The 22,423-nt window shown below is 44.4% G+C and overlaps 1 protein-coding gene across 1 annotated transcript in view; it reads left to right on the top strand.

Annotated features, from left to right (window-relative positions):
- The window catches only part of DMXL1 (Dmx like 1), a 2,737,735-nt gene that overhangs the window by 2,504,582 nt on the left and 210,730 nt on the right, over positions 1-22,423 (top strand). Inside the window, exon 45 of the mRNA XM_044059165.1 lies at positions 21,717-21,769. Within this exon, the coding sequence (XP_043915100.1) occupies positions 21,717-21,769 (53 nt within the window). The remainder of the gene's footprint in view (positions 1-21,716; positions 21,770-22,423) is intronic.

Here is a 22,423-nt window from a genome sequence, read left to right as displayed (position 1 = left end):
TCCTTCTGGAACATTCAATCTGAAGTAGTTAACTTTATTTGATCAGCAACCTGTGGGTATCGGATCTGTCCTGGATCCGAGCCGGTAGCTTTCCAAGCTAGAGATCCGAGCTGCAAGCTCCTCCCCCTTACCCATAATACCCTGCTACCTCCCTCCACTCCTCAGATCTCATTTGCCGCGGCTTCTGTAAGCACGCGTGACAAGCTCCTTGCGATTAGGTGAGATAAGGATAGGAATTTTCTCTACCTTTTTACCAATTTAAAATGTGTGTGTGTGTGTGTGTGTGTGTGTGTGTGTGTGTGTGTGTGTGTGTGTGTGATAGTTGATCCCTTAGTTTAGTTTAGTTTGATTTAACTTTAGTGTATTCCCCTTCCCCTTATCTGTGTGTTAGAGTGTGTGATTGTGTAGACATGGCCGAAGGCCCTAAGGCCATCTTTTCCAAATGCTCTGAGTGTGGCCATAAGCTGTCCCCAGCCGATGGCCACACTCCATGCGTTCTTTGCCTGGGGGTTGCACATTTGACATCAGGCTGCCAGATATGTGCTGCCTTTAACCCCCGGTCTCTGAGAGACAGGAGGAACAAGTTAATCTTAGTGGGCCTGTTACCCTCAGATTCTACTTCTTCCTCCTCTCCCTCAGTGGCGCCAGTCATGGCTGCGACTGTTCAGCCAATGGTTCCTGCTCCCTGGCTGGGACTCGACCTCCCACTGTGTCCCAGGGAGAGAGGGACCCTAGGAAGAAAGAAAGAGAAGAGAGAGATAGAGAGAGGGAGAAAGAGAGAGACAAAGACAGGGAGAGGCATAGGACCCACAAGCGGTGGGCTGACTCAGCCCCCTCAGCCCCGCCGGCTAAGCAGCTGTATTCTCCATTTAAGGTTCACGGGTCCTCCCCCTCTTGGCTCCGTTCCCCACGTTTCTCTCTGGAGCCGGAGGAGGAGCCCCGGCCACCTTCGAGGTCGTCGAGGCGGCCTCTTCTAGGTCTACAAGAAGCCTTTCTGACATGGACATGGACCGGATGATGCGTCGCCTCCTTCAGGCCCAGATGCAGATGGGAGTGCTCTTGCTCCCCCCCCTCCGGGGGGAGCTTGGTCCCCTTCTTTGCCCCTATTGCTCCTTCTCCGATCCATTATCCGGTTTCGGAGCCATCGGATGCGAGTGGCCTCAGAGCCGGGGAGTCGGCACCGATAGTAATTGCGACTTCGACGCTGGCCTTACCTTTTGAGTTTTTCGGGTCCTTTTCAGATCCGAGCTCTTGGGCCCGTGAGCCGAGCCTTGGATCCGGAGGGGTGAGTGTGTCTTCTGTTCTGATGCAGTCGGAGCACGCTTCCCTTTCGGATCCGATCGCTTCAGCTCCGGTGCTGATCCACACGTCTGATCCGAGGGGGCTGCTCTCGGATCCCAGGGAGATTGGTTCACCTTCGGCTTTCGACATGGTGGAGAGGGTCCTCTCGAGGGTTTTAAGGTCCCTGGCTCATCCTATGGATCCACCCGCCATTCCCTCGCAGATGGGCCTGTCTTCCATCATCCGGCCCCAGGGACAGCCTGCGTCTATACCCCAGCTAGTTCCTGTAGAGGAGCATGACCCCATTGGTGAGCCCTCTTCGGACAGTCCCGCCGAGGAGGTCACTCAGAAACGAAAGTGTAAGAGGCGATACTTGGACTCCCCGAGTCCCTCAAAGAAGACACTGACTTGGAGGAAGGGGAAGGTTCCCCCACGTCACCCCCCTGAGGACGTCTCCTTTGGAGACATTATGGAGATGCTGCGCATTAGAGGGGGGTGGTCAGCCCAGAAACCTTCTTCGGATGAGTCAGTGTTTCTGGAGGCGTTTGACGCAGGCCCATCTAACTCTTGGGTGTCCCCTCTGGCTGACCCCCTGGTAGACCTAATTAATACTAGGGCGTGGAAGGAGCCGGACACTGTAGAGCCAATCTCCAGGAGACCAGATAAGATCCTGTCCCCCGACAGACAAGGCAGCGTGGAGTAAAGGTTCCCCTGTAGATGCCATGGTGGTGGCGGCTGCCACCAAGAAGGAACTGGCACAGGATAGTTCCTCGGTCCATCCCCCCCGACAAGGAGTCTCAGACGATGGATCGCATCGGAAAGCGGATGTTTGCTTCAGCCACCTTTTCCATAAGGGTGCTGAATTACTTGGCACACGTGACTAGGCTTCAGCGGGATCTAGTAAAAGTGTACGCTGGATCTTCCCCGGAGTCCATGTCGGCTGAGGACAAACAAACTTTCTCGGCTCGCATGGCCACTCTAAAATCGATATCCAACACATCTATGCGGCTTCTCTCCCATGTCATGGAGGGGGCAGCTAGAGCCAGCGGAGCAGGCATCACCTTACGGCGTCACGCCTGGCTCCGACTTTGCGGAACCCTTCAAGACATCCTTCGCGAACGCTCCCTTTGACAGTTCTGCGCTGTTTGGCAAGACCGTCCGCGATATGCTGCTCAAGAGCGAGAAAGACGGGAAGACACTGTCTGCCGTCGGAATCCACTTCTCGGCTCTTCAAAGGTCCTTTTTCAGGAACCAGAGAGAACAAAAGAAGATGTGGCTCCAGAAATTTCAGCAGTCCCGTTCCTCTCCGGACCCTTCGTCCTTCAGAGGCAGGGGAGGACAAGGTGGACGCCAGCCCAGAAGCAGAGGGGAGCCGAAGAATTTCGGGTCGACCGACCCGCGCAGCAACCATGAGGGGTTGCCCGACTGCTCCTCTCTGGAGGCAGTTGGGGGGGCGTTTCTTGCAACACTTAGCACATTGGGAGTCCATCACGACAGATTGCTGGGTGCTCCGAATAATATCCAGCGGTTACTCTATCCCCTTCATAGATCTTCCACCTCAGTTGAGGCGCCTCCCCGATGTTCCACCCAGTCAGAGGGAGGCAGCAGCTTTAGAAATAAAGAAGCTGCTAAGAAAAAGAGCCATCCAGCACGTTCCCCCAGGCCAATCTGGATCGGGCAATTACTTCAGGTTCTTTCTGGTGCCAAAAAAGTTGGGGGACTTTAGACCAATTCTCGACCTGTCTACATTGAACCTGTTCATTGCCAAAGAGAAATTCCAGATGGTCACTCTTCAATCTATTCTCCCCCTTCTGCAGGAGAATGACTGGATATGCTCCATAGACTTCAAGGATGCATACTACCACATTCTCATGGACAGACGATCCAAGAGGTTTCTCCGCTTTTGGTTGGGGGCCAGTCATTATCAGTTCAGGGTCCTCCCTTTTGGCCTCACCACAGCCCCCAGGGTGTTCACCAAGGTCATGGCAGTTGTAGCGGCCCACCTGAGGCTTCAGGGAATACAGGTCTTTTCTTACCTGGACTACTGGCTCCTCTCTGCCCCCACCAGGTATCTACTATCCTCAGCCAGGGATTGCTTCCTGCTCTTGGCCCACCAGTTAGGGATCACTATAAATTACAAAAAATCGTCCCTTCAACCTGTTCAGGTCCTGGACTTCATAGGGGCCAGAATAGACACACTTCACTCCAAGGCCTTCTTGACATCAGACAGACTCCGCAACTTAAAACTCCACGTCTTAGCACTTCCACAATCTCCGGCCCCACCAGCGGAATTAGTTCTGAGAGCCCTAAGGTCCATGGCAGCAGCAATCAACCTTTCACCCCTAGCCCGCTTGAACGTGAGGGTTCTTCAATGGACCCTACAGGTCCAGTGGTCTATCCTTCGACATTTGTTGGACTACCCTCAGCAGAGTCTGCAGGGGCTCCTACTTTGGTGGCTCCATTCTTGAGAGCTTCGGGAAGGGTGGCCGTTTTTGATGCCTCAACCCCAAGCCACGGTGACCACAGATGCTTCTCACCTGGGGTGGGGGGCATTGCATGGGCAGAACCGTCCAAGGCACGTGGACTCAGAGACCATTTTGCATATCAGTGTTCTGGAGATGAGGGCAGTGCTTCTAGCGTTGCAAGCTCTCCATGCCCTTCTTCCTCCGTTGACTATTGCAATTCAGATAGACAACATGTCAGTGGTCTGGTACATCAACAAACAGGAGGGGGCCAGATCTTACCCTCTTTGCCGAGAAGCCATGAGAGTTTGGGAGTGGGCAATATCCACCAACCATTTTCTGCTAGCAATGCATATTCCGGGTCGGTCCAACATTTTAGCGGACAAGCTGAGTCGAACTATCCTCGCCTTACGAGTGGTCTCTGAACCCCTTAGTAGCAAAACAGATCTTCCTCAAATGGGGTCAACTTTGCAGCGATCTCTTTGCATTGCCTTCGAATGCAAAGTGCAGCGAGTTTTTCATTCTAATTCCCCCGCCGGGGAGAGCCCCAGAGACGCTCTAGTTCATGCTTGGCCATCCGGTCTTCTTTATGCTTATCCTCCTCCCCAGTTATTGACAAAATTCTTACAGAAGGCTCGTCGGTTGGGGAGCAAGGTTATCCTCATAGCCCCATTCTGGCCTCGTCAAACCTGGTTTCCGTACCTACGGTCTCATCTCATAGCTCCTCTTTGGATCTTGGATCCCATTCCGGATCTGATCTCTCATCCTTTGGGATTGAAAACTCCGAGTCTGGATGACCTCAAGCTCTCTGCTTGGTTGATCCAGTTCTGTTAGTGGCTAGGACTTCCGGTATCTCGTCCGCAGTTAAATCCATCCTGGTGGTGGCACATAAGCCTTGTACCAGGAAGGTCTACAACAGTAAATGGAAACGTTTTTCCATCTGGGCCTGGAGTAGGAATTTGGACCCTTTTACGGCTCCCATTCCAGCAGTACTTGAATTTCTATCTCACATTTTTCATCAAGGGGCCAGTTCTTCTACTGTGAAGGTTCAAATGGTGGCCATTTCCCACTTCCACATCGGGAACAATCTTGGTCCTTTAGCTTCCACTAAGATCTGTAAGACTTTCTTAAAGGGCACCTTTCTTTTAAGACCTCCTGTCAAGAATGCAATTCCTCCATGGGACCTAACCTTAGTTCTTCAAGCTCTAACTGGTCCACCCTTTGAGCCTGCAGCTTCTGTTGACTTAAAGTTCTTGTCTTGGAAAACTGCCTTCTTGATTGCTATTACCTCAGCTAGAAGGGTATCTGAGCTTCAGGCCCTTTGTACTAAACCCCCGTATCTTGTCTTCCATAAAGACAGAGTATCTCTCAGGACTAATCCTTCCTTCTTACCTAAAGTGGCTTCCGAGGCTAACATCAACCAATCCATTAATCTGCCTGTTTTCTTCCCTAACTATCAGAATAAGGGGGAGTACAGACTACATTCATTAGATGTGCATAGACAATTGCGCTTTTACTTGCACAGAACAGCTGCCTCTCGCAAGTCCGGAGCAGCTCTTTGTTTCCTTTGCTAAGCCATTCTTGGGTAAACCACTAACGAAGGTGACTCTAGCTAGATGGATATCTCACTGCATTTTGCTGACATACAAAATTTCTGGTCGGCTGGAGCCCTTGGGGGTTCATGCTCATTCTTACCTGTTCTATGGCTACCTCTGCTGTGTTTTGGTCAAGAGTTCCCTTGGATGACATCAGTTCTGCGGCTACTTGGGTTTCTTCTCATTCCTTTATTTTGCATTATAAAATAGATCTGATATCCAGAGGGAGGGCGGCCTGTGGCTCTGCAGTGCTCCGGAATATTCTTCCTTGAGGACCTCCCAAGTTTTTTGGTAGCTGGGGACTCTGTCCCACAGGTTGCTGATCAAATGAAATTAACTACTTCATATAAAGAAGTTATGTACTCACCATAACGTTCTATCTGAGTAGGTAACTTCATTTGTCAGCAACCGACCCCCCCCCCTCCTTCCCCCTAACCTGGCTTTCGTTACCTGAATGATAGAATGATTCAGTCTTGGTATGCATCAGGTTAGGATGTTCAGGTATTGTTTGTCTTGCTATTGTCTGGTAATTAGGCAAACTCGATCTGAGGACTGGAGGGAGGTAGCAGGGTATTATGGGTAAGGGGAGGAGCTTGGAGCTCGGATCTCTAGCTTGGAAAGCTGCCGGCTCGGATCCAGGATGGATCCGATACCCACAGGTTGCTGAAAAATGAAGTTACCTACTCAGATGTAAAGTTATGGTGAGTATATAACTTCTTTCTTCTGAGGATACTTCATGCAGACGTCGCCATTTATGCACTACATATGTGGGGAGCATGCATGTGCACATCCCATGTACTTGCAAGTAGTAAACGGCTTTTGGTATGATGGCCGGATGTTGGGTTATCCTTGGCAGGGAATCCCTTGTGTTATGAATACTGCAACAGTGAAGAGAAGGACATCTATCGTTGTGGTAAGATTTTGCACATTTATACTTTCCAAATGTACTTAATACTTCAAAAAACAGGTGACTTGCAAACTGTTGCATGACATCAGGTGATACCTTAAATATCAAAGAAAACTATCTTTGATATTTGCACTGTAAAATGCATATTTTGAGAGAGATTCAGTGTTATTTATGTCGCTAATTAAATAAGCATATATTTTCATATTTCTACAAATATATCAGTAAACATGCATTCATAGAGAATTATCTTATGTGAAAGTTTGTCTGGTTAACAAAAATGTTCTAACAAAATATACCTAGTTTGTATAGTTTCCAAGATATGACAATTTGTTTGTGAATGTGTAGCAAAAATATATAACTGTGTGTTTGTGTATATTATAATAATTATAGTATTTATAGAAAGACTGACTATTATCACTGCAAATAAAACTTCTTACTGATAACATGAAAGACTAAAATATCTGATCTTGTACAGTGTCTCATTGAGATATTTAACAGGGCTTTCTCCGGTATATAGAGCATTTAGAGACTACTGCTGGAAATGTTTGGGGTTATCAAAAAGTAGTAAAGGAGCATCAGGCAACCCCTGTAAAAGATTATGTAGGAATGAGAAATGTGCTATTGGTTCTCAGAGAGCATATTGATAAAGGATATTGGCAAGCTAGAAGGACATTAATGTCTGTGCTTGAAATATTTGTATGTTTATGCATTTCTTGTTCACACAGTATTTACATTTGTTATTTTATGCCTTTTAGGTTTATTTTTCATAAAATGCTCTGGAATGTAAGATGTGGGTAGTCTGCTAGAGGTGTAACATTCCACACTAAACAGGTGTTAATGAGATATACTACTTGACATATATGTTATGATTCCAGCAAGTCCAGGCTGATGAAGTGATGAACCTTTGCAGTAATATATGCATGATGAAGACTTGAAGTTCAAATTGCACTGTCCGATGGTAAGCATGGCACCAGTTTTGGACCTCAGTATGCACGTCTGACATTTCTGCAGATGGTACAGTGAGGACAGTAGCCTCTGGCATAGCTTTTCATAATTATGCTTGGTTGCTCCTTACAGATTTAAGAATATCAAGGTGACTGTTTTAATTTATGCTTTCAGCGACTCTTTGCTGTTTGCTTTGTCAGTAAAAACACACACACGAACACTACAAAGGAGAACAAGATTCTCTCAGCTGGTGCTGGTAAATTTTTAGCTTCCTAAAATGCATGTTTTTCAGAATGTGGCATCAGCTGACCTGCATTAGCTTTGGTTTCAAAGTGACCAAGAGAAGAAAATCAAGGTTCAAGAAGAAAAACGTGGAAGGTGTAACTTTTGGCAGCAGCAGGAGCACTGTAATCTTCCTTTGGGGTGACAGCAGTTTAATCCCGGAGACATTATTTGGCTGTCCCAGTCTGGAGGTAGTCATGGGTTTCTGACCCTCCACTTGGATCCACAGCCATCTGTCGCATCATACAAGACTTATGGATCAGTACAGTAATATCCAAAGGTTATGCTATTCCCTTTCACACCACCACCCCTTCCCCTTGCCAGAGGTCTTGTGCCAGCAAGTGTGTGCAGCAAGAAACAAAATGTTAAACCTCTTACTAAAATGAGATTTTAAAGAGGTCTTACCAGACTAGAAAGAATCCGGTTTTTACTCCAGGTTCTTTTTTGTCCACAAAAGAAAAAGACCTCAGCCTGTGCATGATCTGAGTGGCCTAAACAAATTCATCCACAACAAATCCTTTTGCATGATCTTGGTGCAGTCCATCCTTCCCTGTCTTCCTGAAGAAGACTGGATGTGCTGTTTGGCTTTCAGGATGCTAACTTTCACATAAAGATCTCTACAGATTTTTTGGAGTTTTCTATGATTTCAGGTGGTAGCTAGCCATTATCAGTTCCAGATCGTACTGTATGGCCTTACTTCAGCCCCCCTGGGTGTTCACCTGGTGCATGCTTGTAGTGGTAGTACAACAGAGGCTGCAAGAGTTGGAGTCGTTTCTTTACTTGAACTACTGGGTTCTAGGCATTCCAATAAGGAATAGTGTGATTTTTACAAGGGAGTGTCTTGTAAATCTTTTGCAGTGTTTGGGAGTTATAGTAAACACAGGAAAGTCACCATCTGAGCCCTCTCAGTTGCACACATTCATTGGATCAGCACTGGAAACTCTGTCCTGCAGGACTCATCTTCCTTCTGACCATATCCTCCTTTTACAGAATGCAATGACTTGTATCCTTCAAGCTAATTAATTTCTTGCCCTGCTATACATGAAAGCATTGGGCTTCACAGCACAAAAATTTACATTGTTCCCAAAGGTGAAGATCACCTGAAAGTTCTTCAAGGGCCCATAAAAGTTGAGTAATCTCAGCTGACAGATCCCATGATGCAGCAACTAAAAGGTATCCAAACGCTACCAGTTCATTTGAAATGGAAACTCTGGACAGTCCCTTCTGGTTCTGCCTCCCTTGTAGCTGTAAACACAGAGGCCTACTCCCTAGGTTTGGACTTTCTGAAGGGTTAATAGTCCAAAGAGTATGGTCCTCTGTCAGATATCGGTCTTCACATCAACATTTTTAGGGACAAGATCAGTTCTTGCAGCAATCTTTTGCAGGGCTCCCTATGATATGGCACTACTGCCGTCCACACACTGACAAAAATGCCAGTGGTTTGGACAATAAACGGGCAGGGAGGAGCTGCCTGTTATCTTTTTTAAACATCTTTATTAAATTACCACTTAAGACATAAGCAAACATATATCAACAGAAAACAAAACAAACCATATTAACATTTTTTCCATTTACATATATTGTACATTACTTATCTTTTCTTTTTAATTATCAGTTCAGCATTACATAAATTACTGAATTCCCCCCTTCCCTTAAACCTTACTCCTCCTTCTCCTGAACATTATTCTGACCGATTTGTTACTATAATTTCAATGTATTTCTTTGTAATTTGCTCCTTCCCTTTTCTAAAGATCCCTCTTCTAGTTCTTCTAACTCTTAGCTTGTTTTGTTAAGAAGTGATAAGTGAATGTGATTTGACTGTGTTTGCATTTCTGGAGAGGTCGGTTCCTTTGTGGACAGGCTCAGTTGTTTACTGATAAAACACAAGGGGTCCTCAGTCAGCAGCTCAAAAGATCTTCCATCACCGGGGGAGCCTGACTTTTTAACCCTTTTACATACCTAACCAATGCCATATGTAGTAACTTATTAAAACATTTCTCCTTATTCTGAAATTCATTCAGAAGGCCAAGCTGAGCAAGTCTAACGTCCTTCTCATGGCCTCATATTGGCTTGACAGATTTGGTTCCTTTCTTTGGCCTTGTCTTATGGGAGAAGTTTCTATCCCTGAGTTCCATCAGAACTCACTTGATTCACCCATCCAGCAGACCTCCTCCAGACCTTTACTTCCTTTATTCTAACAGCATGGTTACTCCAGTTTCATTAATGGCCAGAGATCCTTCTTACTGTGACAAAGTAGTCCAAATCCTCAGTTTTTGAGAAGTCCAAATCTAGAAAAGCACACAAAACTAATGGAAACATTTCTGTATTTGGCTTACTTCCAGTGGTTGACACTGGTTTAAGCTGTTGCTCTTTGAGGGCGCACATACCCCCAGGTTTAGACTGTCACCAAGGTTCTTAGTGTCACTGGGTTCCTAGAAATTGTATAAGGCTTTTCTTAGACTCTCTTTCCTTATCAGGCCTCATGTTAATGATTATGTATCCCCCTCAGGATTTATATTTTTGCTTTAGCGAAAAATCTTTCTCCAACTGAACCTGCTTCTACCATGGTCTTGAAGTTTATATTCTGGAAAACTCTTCTTTTGATAGCTATTACTTCACCAGAAAACTATGTTTGTCATACTACTGTACTTTAATTCACAGGCATGCTGTCTTTTGGAATACTTTTGTCATTTATGCCCAGAGTAGGCACCAAGATGTCCATTGTTCTAGTAACCTGTCTCTGTATTCTTTCCAAATTACCCTGACATACGTTTTGAATACTTATTGCATTATATGGATGTACACAGACGGCTCAAATTTTTACCTGGACAGAACTAAACATGTCAGAAAGCATTCATAATTCACTTCATTTTCTAAAAGGAAAGAGGCCTTCAAAGTCTCTAAGTGTACGTTGTCTAAGTGGTTGACTGACTGTATTAAATTGTTGTGATAATGCTGTAAACCCTTTATTTCTGTGCTTAGATCTAACTCATGTAGTACATTGGCCACTTCTCAAGACTTTTTAGGATTGTGTCAATGGATGATGCTTGTGTAGCAGCTATGTGGGCTTCAGTGAGCTCTTTCGCAAGACAGAATAAGCTGGACAGTGATTTCTAGTTCTAGATCTTATAGGTTCATAGGTTGGTACTAGGCTATCGGCTCTAAGGCCTATGCAAGCCTAGCCATAACAATTCCCTGGAAATTTCTTCCCACAATATTTACTTCTCTGGGCCCCTGTCTAGTAGGGCGACTGACCTGATCCCCAGGGTGAATTTCCTATCTCCCATCCAATCATCAAGGTTCCTTTTGAAGAGGGCCAATGAGGTGCTCTGCTTGACATGTATGGGCAGTCTATTGCAGAGTATGGGGCGTCTCTGGGTCAGGAACCTATCCCTCCAGCATGTTTTGTTCATTGTGATGATAAGGTTTAGATCCCTGGAGCGTGTGGCTCTGAGGGATTGGGATTTCTTTAAGTGGAGCATGTCCAGCAGCTCAGGGCTTGACATGGCCTTGTATGTTAAGCAGAGATTGCCTCTGAGTAGACGATATGCCACAGAGTATAGCTGGAGTTTTTTTAGACGGTCAGCATATGGCATCTGCTTTAGGCCTGTGATTCTTTTAGTGAGGTATTTCTGTGGCCTTTCCAGCTGTTGCAGATGTCTTATAAGGTACATACCAAATGGGGCATTATACTCTATAATGGGTCTAATGAGGGATGAGTACAGTGGGACAATGACCTCCTTTTTTCTGGATGAAAAGCACTTAGTGATGAGGTGTGCCATATAGAAGGATTTCCTGACTGTTGTGGCGATGTGGTTATCGAAAGTGAGACCACTGTCCACTTGTGTCCCTAAGTCTCTCATCACACTTTCGATGTTTAGTGTCCTGCCACCTATGTGGTAGTTCATGGGTACATGTTTTTTTCCAAAGGGGATAACTATACATTTCTTGGCATTAAGCTTGAGCCCATGGCTTTGGCACCAGGCATCTGTTTCTGTAAGGCCCTTTTGTAGAATATCCACATCATTTGGGGGATTCAATAATGGCTCCCAGTTTGCAGTCATCTGCAAACTTTGTTAGCCAGAGTCCCTTATTGTTGGCCTGTACTTCAGAGAAGTAGATGCCAAACAAGAGTGGTCCCAGGACTGAACCCTGAGGTACTCCACTTGTCTGGAGCTGGATTTGGAGACGGCTACTTTTACAGTCTGGGTTCTGTCAGTAAGCCAGTTGGCAACCCATCGAGTGACATAGGGATTTATGCCCAGCTTAGTAAGTTTATGTATGATTCCAGAGTGGGGGATGGTGTCGAAGGCCTTGGCGAGGTCCAGATAGGCTGTGTGGACCGCCTTACCCTCCTCCACAGCTCTGGAGACTGATTCGAAGAAGTCAATCAGATTCAGGAGACAAGATTGGCCCTTCACAAACTATGAGGGCTGTTGTCATCAGCTTGTTAACACAAAGCTCACATCCTCTGTCATGGCCTTTTTCAGGGCCATGCAAGAGGTGATCTTCCTTTGGTACAACAGTTTTGTTTATGGCTGTGCTTCTATGAGGATGACCACCATGGAGGATATTTTGGGCTCTACCTGTTGGCTGATTTAGGGTAGTCTTTCTTATCTCACATGCAGCAGTTATGCACTTACGACATTATATCCTCAAAGGAGCAGTTCCATAATCAACAGCATAATCCTTCCCACAGTTTCATTGCAGGTATGGACTATAGATACTGTGGTTATGATATATTTGTTTCCTGTCTTCATTAGAGTTGTGTAGCAGAGCTCTTGAAAAGTAGCTTCTTTTCAAAGCATTATGTATAAAAGGGAAGGGACAGTAACATGGGAAATTTTCAGATAACCTGTCTATAGGCTTATAGTTTTAATGCATTTTGTCGACAAGGATGCACCTTGCCATGTCTAACATAAGTATTTAGTTTTGGTTATGAAATCCTCAAAACTAATAGTAATTTAATATTTGATAATGAAGTGGTATAAAATGTATTCTATCTCATTTTGTTCGATTTTGCATAAAATATGACAGAAGTTCAAAATGATGTTCCTAATAAACATTGAGCATACATGGAAATATTTCTTATCCTGTTGTTGTTAGTGATAATTGTACTTTTTGCCTGCATGCCTGCCAGTTATGAATCTTCCCCTTGTTAGTTTTGATCCATTTGTTCCCCTGAACAGGGTATTCCCGACATGGACACATCAGCCAACTTGGAGGGTCTTTATCCAGTTGGCCATGGAGATGGTTTGTACATTTAGTAGCATCCCAACAGTGAGGATATTTCTGCTAGGGTCCTACACTTGCCCATGGTGGATAATGTGAGCACTCTGGTAATTGTGTGACATTGCCCATCTTTGCTATACATGTGCATGCTTCCATTCACATGCATATGAGGGCTGTTGTCATCAGCTTGATAACACAAAGCTCACATAATCTGTCATGGCCTTTTTCAGGGCCATGCAAGAGGTGATCCACTAAGCCAAACTACCACCCCTTCTCTCAAGATGGGAGAGCCAGCACTGGCCTTTCAGTTCTACCCTACCCTGACTAGCTGTTCAATTACCTAAGCTGATGTTTGAAGTCTGGTGACTTGAGTTGTAAAGAGTTATTTAACCCAGTTTGTCACAGTGCCATGTAGTGATGAAAAACAATTCCAAAAACACCTGCTAATATAGCTTTTATCGCTTTGTCTTTTTTGAGAATCTTTGCTTAAAAATTTTTGCACTGAGTTTTTTTCACCACAAAGCATTTCAGAAATATTTATGAATGGAGACTGGAAATGCTGGGATGTGCTAATTTGAAAGGATATGATCTTTACATGTTTGTCTGTTAGAATTTGGGAATAAAATGTATTAATACCATATGTTGGGATTAATAATTTAGCAATTTTTAGTATAGACTGAAAATGTATCCAGTACACATCGTCTTAATTGAATCTATGTCCAGTTTCTTTTATCTAAAGGACAGCTTCTTGGCATATCTGAGACAGTTAAGATTAAAGTACTAATATCTGTATTTAAACACATTTCAGACTATTATTTATATTCGTAGAAACTTAGAAATAATACTGGGAAAGCAGTCACAAGTGGACCATAAGATGCCAAACTATATACACCTTTAAGAAGACAAACCTGAAAGTTCTTTCCACCCTTGCTAAGAACTTAATACTGCTTTCCTCCCAAATCAAGCAGGGCGTTACATAAGCCTTGTACAGATCTGTGATTTCTCATCCAATCATCAGGACTTGCTTAAAGGTTGTGAAAGCAGTACTTTGTTTGACCTGTAGTGGCAACTTATTCCATAGGCTGAGGGTTTACTGTGTTAGGAACCTATCTCTCCAGCAAGTCTTGTTAATGTTCTAGTGTAGATTTAGGTCTCCAGTGTAGGTGTTTGTATTGACACTGATTTTGCAGTGGAATAGGAGGTAAAATAGGATTATATTATTCATGGTTTGAAAAGCTAGAGCTGCTGGAGCGAGTGTTGACATTCTAGCGATTCTACTTTTTGGTTTGACTTGTTCTCAAGTCAGGGAGAGAGGAAATTTATTAGTATCTTCCTTTTTAAAATTGAGACTTTAAAAATGTAAGGTACGTTTCTGTGGGGGGAAAACAAAGTGCAACACATGAAAAACTGAATTGTTCATACTGTACATATTTCTTCGATTTTTTTCTGGTTGCTTGAGTTCTGGTTAACTGAGAGTTTACTGTATATATCTGATGAAGTAAGTATAGTGAGGTTTCTTCTATTTCTTCACATATAATGTCTCTTGAAAATCATCTTTCATGTTTTTACCACTGCAGCCACATCTCTGCAATGATCCATTCTATGCAGTGAATCCCTTTGCACCATTCTCATATCCTCCTTATAAATGGAGAGGTATTCATGAACTGTCAGAAATCCTGTAATGTTTATGTCATGCTCTTTATACAGCTCCTTTGGGTGTTGCATGTGTAATTTGATTTGTTAACATAGCATGTTACAGAATATGACACAGCTTCAAACATTACAATTCCACAGTCCATCAGCAGCATTTGCTGCGACAGCGGGGTGGTGTCTGAGAATAGTTCTTTGGGTGTCTTCTCTTCCACTGTCTCTTATGTATTTGGCTGTCTGCTTCTTTTGTTAGCTTGGAGCAGTCATTTTGCTTTGGTCAAAACCTTCTCTTTTGTTGCCCTTTGCTTTTTTGTATTTTATACATTATTAAGATGAAAACGTCATTGTTAATTTAATATTAAAATAAATATAACAAAGTACCGTAATAATGATATCTTAGATTGTAATGTTCTTTAATTTTAGATATATTGTTTAACATGAGGCATTTTCTGGGCTACATCATAAGAATGGTCAAATCACTATAAATACATTGTTAAATGTGGATGTTAATGAATCAAACACACTGAATCCACAAGGCCTTACCATCCTGTTTTCTTTAGATCTTATGTTACTTAGTAAAACTCTTAGTTTATTGGGATATCAGAGAAATTTTAGTATTATTTTATGTAAATGGCAAAATGTTAAGTTGTCAATCTCGCCTTCATTCTTGCTGGATGGGGTTCGGAGCCGATCCTCGGCTCCGACTCGGCACTTGCTAAGCTCAAGAGCTAATTTTACCAGCTCGAGGCAACCCTATATCCCATGATGCAAGGAGGAGACTATCCAGATCTCATTTGCCACTTCGCTAATGAGGTGCCTTCTTTTACCAGCTCTAGGTAAGTGAACAGTTTTTGAGACTTTTCGTCTACCCCCCTTTAAATTTATATATATATTTGTGTTTTGTTAACCTAACGACTTACTTTAGCCCTATTCCCATCAGTGTTCCCTTTTTTTCGAGTAATTTATTCCCTTTTCCCTAGTTAGGCCTTAGGCCTTCCCCTCCCTAAATTTTTTCCTGTCAGGGATTGTTTGTGTATGACTGTGTGCTATCCCTGTTTATTTTAAATTGTTGGACTGAGTGTTTTTGTGTGTGTGTGTTACTATTGTGTTTCCTCGACACAGTTATGTCGAAGGACACTAAGGTCTCAGGCTTCAAGAAGTGTGACTCGTGCTGTCAGAAGATGTCTCTAACAGACGGTCACACTTCTTGTGTTTATTGCCTGGGACCTTCGCACCTGCAGGACTCTTGTGCTATCTGTCATGCTTTCAGCCCAAGAGTCCTGCAGGAGTGAAAAAATAAGCTGATATTAAGGGGCTTATTAAAGCCCGAGAGCTCCCCGACTAAGTTGGCGCCAGGGAAGCCCTCAAAACCTGTTAAGCCTTCGGCTCAGACTTCCAAGCCGTCTGCTTTGGGTTCATCCTCACCAGGTTCGAGATCGGCTCTGGCCAGAGCCGATCCTTCCACCTTACCAGTCTCAGTATCGGCTCCATCCGACGCCAATACTGTCAAATCCAGACACTCAGTGTCGGCTCCAGCTGGAGCCGACGTATCTTTGGCTCCGTTGGCTCCATTGATCTCAAAAAAGAGATCTCGATCCCCTTCAGTGGAATCCATACATTTGGCTCCGAGATCACCCTTGCTCTCGGAGCGGAGCCATCGGAGCCATTTTTCTCGGTCATCCAGGCTGTCTGATCATGACCTCGAGAGAGTGGTGAGTAGACTATTAAAGTCTCAGGCATTGGCCCAAATACTCCATAGCCCATCTCAACAGACGGTAGCTATTTCACATCCACCAAACATTCCTCCTTCGACTCTCTTACAGAGCTCAGAGCCGGAGCTCCTCGGAACCGGCACCGTTGTGACTTCGGAGCCGATACCACCCCTTTCGGCTCCATCGTCCTCGGCTCCGATTTCCTCCTTGAGACTTTCATTGGAGGGATCCGGGCGTCTGGTCTCTCTCGTCAGCTCCGAGGGGGCGAGTGGCATCGGACCTTTGTCCGACACCGTTCTCCCTCTCGGAGCTTCGGCGTTGGTGAGCTCGGCCCCATCTGCCTCGGAGCCTTCCCTCTCGGTGAGGCCTGGGGTTCCTATCTCTTCGGAGCGGGAACTTTCTGGTCTCTCTGACGGGGGAGCCTTCGAGGTGATGAGGAGTGTACTAGCCCCTGGGCTTAGTCAACGGACAGTTCCATCAGCTCCTCCCACTACAGTGCCTGCTGACGTCTCTTCCCACTCTCTTGCTCTAGGACCCAGAGATCCAATGCCTCAGGTTTTCCCATTGGGAATATCTTCCTCTTCCGAGGCTTCTCCTGATCCGTCAGGGGAACCCCAGCGTAAGAGGACATGTAAGAGGAAACATCTAGACTCCCCTGAGTCTACTACATCAGATACTGACTTGGATGAGTCAGAGGGATCCCCAAGGTCCCCCTCTGAGGATGTCTCATTTTCAGACATCCTTGAAATCCTTAAGCAGAGGGGGAACTGGCCCTCCCTTAATCCTTCCGAGGACGAGTCAGTATACCTGGAGGCATTCGCATCTCGACCCTCCACCTCCTGGGTGTCTCCGCCTTTCGATCCTCTCATGGAGGTAGTGGCTTGGAAGGCGTGGATGGCACCGGATTCGGTGGAACCTATCCCTAGGAGGTCTTCAAAATTTATTACGGCCCCACAAGATAGACAATATTTAACAAAGGGTGTCCCAGTTGATGCCATGGTGGTGGCTGCTGCCACCAAGAAGGAATTAGCTGATCCTTCAGTACCTGTCCATCCTCCTAACAAGGATTCTAGGACTATGGACAGGTACGGTAAGCGGATTTTTTCTTCAGCGACTTTTGCCATGAGATCGCTGAACTACTTATGCCACTTCACCCGACTTCAAAGAGATGTTCTTAAAGAGTTGGGAGAAGTTTTACAGGATCCGTCAGCTGCTGGGTCTCAGGATAAGATTAGCTCACAGCTAGGAATCCTTAACTCCATTGCTAACTCCTCCATGCGGCTCAATTCTTATGCAGCCGATGGAGCGAGTAGGGCCGCAGGCACAGGAGTGGCTTTAAGGCGTCAGTCCTGGATGCGGCTTTGTAATTTTGCAGACCCCTTCAAGGCGTCCTTCACAAACTCCCCCTTTGATGGCTCGACCTTGTTCGGACCTCAAGTGAAAGACACTTTGACTAGATGCGAACAAGATGGCAGGACTCTTTCTGCCATAGGAGTCCGTTTCTCCACCCCTTCTAGACCTTACCCCAAAGGACAGAAGGGAGGGAAAATGTGGTTCCGCAAATCTCAAGGAGTCACGCCTGATGCACGAAGTCAGTTTACTCCCAGAGGCAGAGGGGGTAACAATAATAGACGCCGCCCTAGGGGCAGAGGTGGTCCGCAGAATCAGGGTAGCAGAGAGCCTCTTTCTGACAAACCCTTCCAGCATCCCTGAGATGTTGCCAGATTGTCCACCTTCGGAGGCAGTCGGGGGAAAATTATCGCTGTACCCAATAGCCTGGCTTTCCCTTTCTCAAGACAAATGGGTACAGTCAATTATATCCGAGGGTTACAAAATTCCCTTTATTCAAACCCCAATTCAACAAAAGGGAACCCTTCCAGACGTTCCACCCGGTCTAAGGGAACTAGCAGTACTAGAAATATCAAAACTGCTAGTAAAAAGAGCCATCCAGCCAGTCCCAGCGGACCAAATAGGATCCGGAATCTACTCAAGGTTCTTTTTAGTTCCAAAAAAGACAGGGGACTGGAGACCAATATTAGATCTGAGCAAACTCAACAAGTTTGTAAAAAAATCAAGATTCCAGATGGTCACACTTCAGTTCATTCTGCCCTTTCTGGGCAAGGACAATTGGATGTGCTCGATAGATCTTCAGGATGCGTGCTATCACATAAAAATTCACAGACGCTCCAGAAGATTTCTCCGCTTTCGGCTGGGGACCAGTCACTTCCAATTCAGAGCCCTGCCCTTTGGACTCACTACAGTCCCCAGAGTGTTCACCAAATGCATGGCAGTGGTTACGGCTCACCTGAGACGTCAAGGATTCCAGGTGTTTCCATATCTAGACGACTGGCTCCTCACTGCCACCACCAGGCATCAGCTTCTCCAAGCCAGAAATTACACCATTCACACTTGCAGAGGGCTAGGAATTTCTATAAATTTCGAAAAATCTGCCTTGTCACCTTGTCAATCTATTACTTTTATAGGCGCAAGATTGGACACCGTACAACTTTCAGCAAAGTTAACAGACCAAAGGATCTTGGACATTCAAAGACACGTCCAGGTGATTCTTCTCAGCAACAAAATTCAGGCCAGATTTGCTCTGAAGGTACTGGGTCTTATGGCGGCCTCCATAACACTCTTCCCCTCGCCCGCTTTTACATGCGTCTTCTACAATGGATGCTATTCACCCAATGGTCTTTTCAAGAACTTCCCATGCGTCACGAGATCATAGTAACTCCAACTTGCAAAAGACATCTGACTTGGTGGATATCGTCCCCTCAAATCCATCAAGGCAGACCATTTGTTCCTCTTGCCCCGGTTGCCACGGTTACATCGGACGCCTCCCTGATCGGGTGGGGGGGGGGCATAATCAGGGAAGAATGGTCCATGGCACTTCGCAACCTTTCGAGTACCATCTGCACATAAATGTTCTGGAGATGAGAGCAGTGCTTTTAACGTTGCAAGCCCTCAACGACTCTCTTCCCCTGGGAACTATTGCAGTCCAAACGGACAATATGTCCGTAGTGTGGTATATAAACAAACAGGGCGGAACCAAGTCCTATCCACTGTGTTGAGAGGCTCTCAGACTTTGGCAATGGGCAATCTCCTCTCGCCGGTTTCTGATAGCAACGCACATCCCCGGGAAATCCAACATCATAGCGGACAGATTGAGCAGAGCTATTCTCATGCCTCACGAGTGGTCTCTCAAACAGTCAGTGACGGAAGAGATTTTTCAGAAGTGGGGCCTTCCTTGCTGCGACCTTTTCGCTACACCTCAAAACAGAAAATGCCCAGACTTCTTCTCTCTCTTCCCCCTTCCAGGCCACCCCCCCAGAGATGCTCTAACCCAAGATTGGCCCCGGGGACTTCTTTATGCCTTTCCCCCTTTTCCGCTGATACCTCAGCTAATTCAGAAAGCAACCGCCTTGAGAGCCAAGTTGATTCTCATTGCCCCTTATTGGCCTCGACAGATATGGTTTCCGTTCCTACATCATTACCTCTTGGTACAGCCATGGCATCTGGACCCGGTTCCAGATCTTCTGACCCACCAGTCGGGTCAACTGCACCAATCCATACCTTCTCTCAACCTCACTGCTTGGTTGCTCCATTTCCATCCTTAGCCAGGCTTCCTATGATTTCTAATCCTGTACGGGATATCATAGTAGCTTCCCTAAAATCTTCTACCAGAAAGATTTACACTAGTAAATGGCGACGTTTCTCTTTCTGGGCAAAAGCTAGGAACATAGACCCCTATACTGCTCCAATTCCTAGCTGACATTTTTCATTCAGGATCCTCTTCTTCCACAGTGAAAATTCAACTGGCAGCCATTTCAAATTTTCATATAGGCTTTTTGGACCACAACATTATGTCACATAAACTTTGCAAGGCATTCCTTCGAGGTATCTTTTTATTGAAACCTCCGATTAGAGACCCCCCACCACAGTGGGATCTAAATTTAATTTTAACATCCTTGATTCTTCCCCCGTTCGAACCTGCAGCTGCCTGTTCTTTGAAATTGCTTTCTTGGAAGACACTTTTTCTAGTTGCCATTACTTCTGCGAGGAGAGTATCTGAGCTTCATGCTCTCTGTATTCGCCCTCCCTATCTAATATTCCACAAAGACAGGGTATCTCTAAGGACTAATCTGTCTTTCTTACCAAAGGTGGCATCGCAGACGAACCTAAATCAATCCATTGATCTTCCAGTATTTTTCCCGAATTATTCTGATAGAGCAGAACAAAAGTTACATTATCTCGATGTTCACCGCCAGCTCAGATATTATCTGGACAAGACAAAAATTTTTAGGAAATCTGATCAACTGTTTCTATCCTATGCAGAGAACAGGAAAGGCCTTCCAGTTTCTAAGGTAACTTTATCTAGATGGCTGTCTTCTGTGATCACTTACATTTATCAGCTCAGAGGCAAGGTAACTTTATCTAGATGGCTGTCTTCTGTGATCACTTACATTTATCAGCTCAGAGGCAAAGAGTTGATTTCTAACCCAAAAGCCCATTCTACCAGAGCTCTAGCTACATCTACAGCTTTTCAAGCTAGACTTCCAATAGACACTATTTGTGCAGCAGCCACATGGGCCTCTCCTCATACCTTTGTTTCACATTACAAATTAGATTTGGCCTCCAGAGACAGAGCGAATTTTGGTTCCACCATTCTCAAGAGTCTGTTCCATTGAGCCACCCAGGATAGAGGTGCTAGGGACGCGGTCCCATCCAGCAAGAATGAAGGCGAGATTGACAACTTAACATTTAGAAGTTATGTACCTACCATAACGTTCCATGTTAGTTGTCTTCTCTCGCCTTCTTTCTTGCGTCCCGGCCTCCATCCCCCTAGCCTGGTCAGACCGGGAAGGTTATGCATCTTCTATTAAGAGGTTATTACCTTTTTCTAGCTGTTCAACCTCTAGTGTCACTAGATTACGTTGATCCTTTCTAGAGGGTTATGATGTTATTTAGTATTGTTATTTTTCTTCCTCCTCTTCAGTTGGAAGAAAATATTGCTATTTCTTTAGCTACCAAACGAGATCTGGGTAGTCTCCGCCTTGCATCATGGGATATAGGGTTGCCTCGAGCTGGTAAAATTAGCTCTCGAGCTTAGCAAGTGCCGAGTCAAATCCCATCCAGCAAGAAAGAAGGCGAGAGAAGACAACATGGAACGTTATGGTAGGTACATAACTTCTAATTTGTTAAGAGGGACTTACTGATGTCAAATACAACTTTTTAGGAAATAAATTCATTTTAATTATATAACGTTTTTTTTCAGAGGAGACCGGTCATCGATTATATTTAACATTGTTTTATTCTAATCACACTTATGTTTTCTTTTGCTGAGTCAAATTATTCCTATATATTTTATATGTAAAAATGTTTACAGCTAATGTTATATGTTACTTGCATTTTCACAAAGCACACCATTTATAAACAATTTATTAGTTGGTATCCATTACATTTTAAATTTGAGGACAACTTAAATGTTAATTTAGAATACTGTGCGTTTCTGGTGTAGTTAATAGTATATCATGGAAAATAAAATCTGTTTTGATTCTATTGCATATCCTTTTATATCACTGTTTGTACTGATTAAATTATTTAATATATTTAAATGTGATGAGTTACGTTTTATTCTTTCTGGCAGGAATGTCTGTCTGTGGGACACATTAGTACCTCCTTACAATAATTTGGTGCATGGTAAGTATATTTATGCTGCTATATCATGCATTTATTTTTAGATTACCCACTTAACCCAGTTCAGTGTTACTGATTATATAGCTACATTTATATTAAATTTGTGCATGTCTTTTTGTAATATGCATGTATACATGCAAATGCATGTGTATACATGTGTGTGTGTGTGTGTGTGTGTGTGTGTGTGTGTGTATATATATATATATATATATAATAATAATAATATACACACACACACATATGTATATAAAATTTACAGTTGAATAAAAGTTTTAATTTCAACATGTATGTGTGATGTGTGTGTGTATATATCTATATATATATATATATATATATATATATATATATATAAAATACACACACACACAGATTTGCACATGAGAGAGAGAGAGAATGATTGTCTAAGGAATATACAGATGAATATTTAAATGTTCCTAATTTCAAGTCATAGATGGCAGAATGCATCATTTTGCAGTTAAGCATTTCAAACTAAGGTTGATGCATGTTGACATTTTGCTGTTGTGATATGCTGTTACCTTCCCACAAATAGTAGTAATTTTTTTGGCTTGCACGTGCTTTCAGATATTTTGAGATGTTCATCATTCCCACTGTTGTAGTAGCCTTTAGGCTATATGAGTTGCTTCCCTGCCTTCCCCC

This window comes from Protopterus annectens, chromosome 17.part0, assembly GCF_019279795.1.
Source record: "Protopterus annectens isolate FY-2018-M chromosome 17.part0, PAN1.0, whole genome shotgun sequence".
In the NCBI taxonomy this organism is placed as follows: Eukaryota; Metazoa; Chordata; order Ceratodontiformes; family Protopteridae; genus Protopterus; species Protopterus annectens.
Note: the sequence above shows the minus strand (reverse complement) of the source record. Positions and strands in the feature narration are given on the sequence as shown.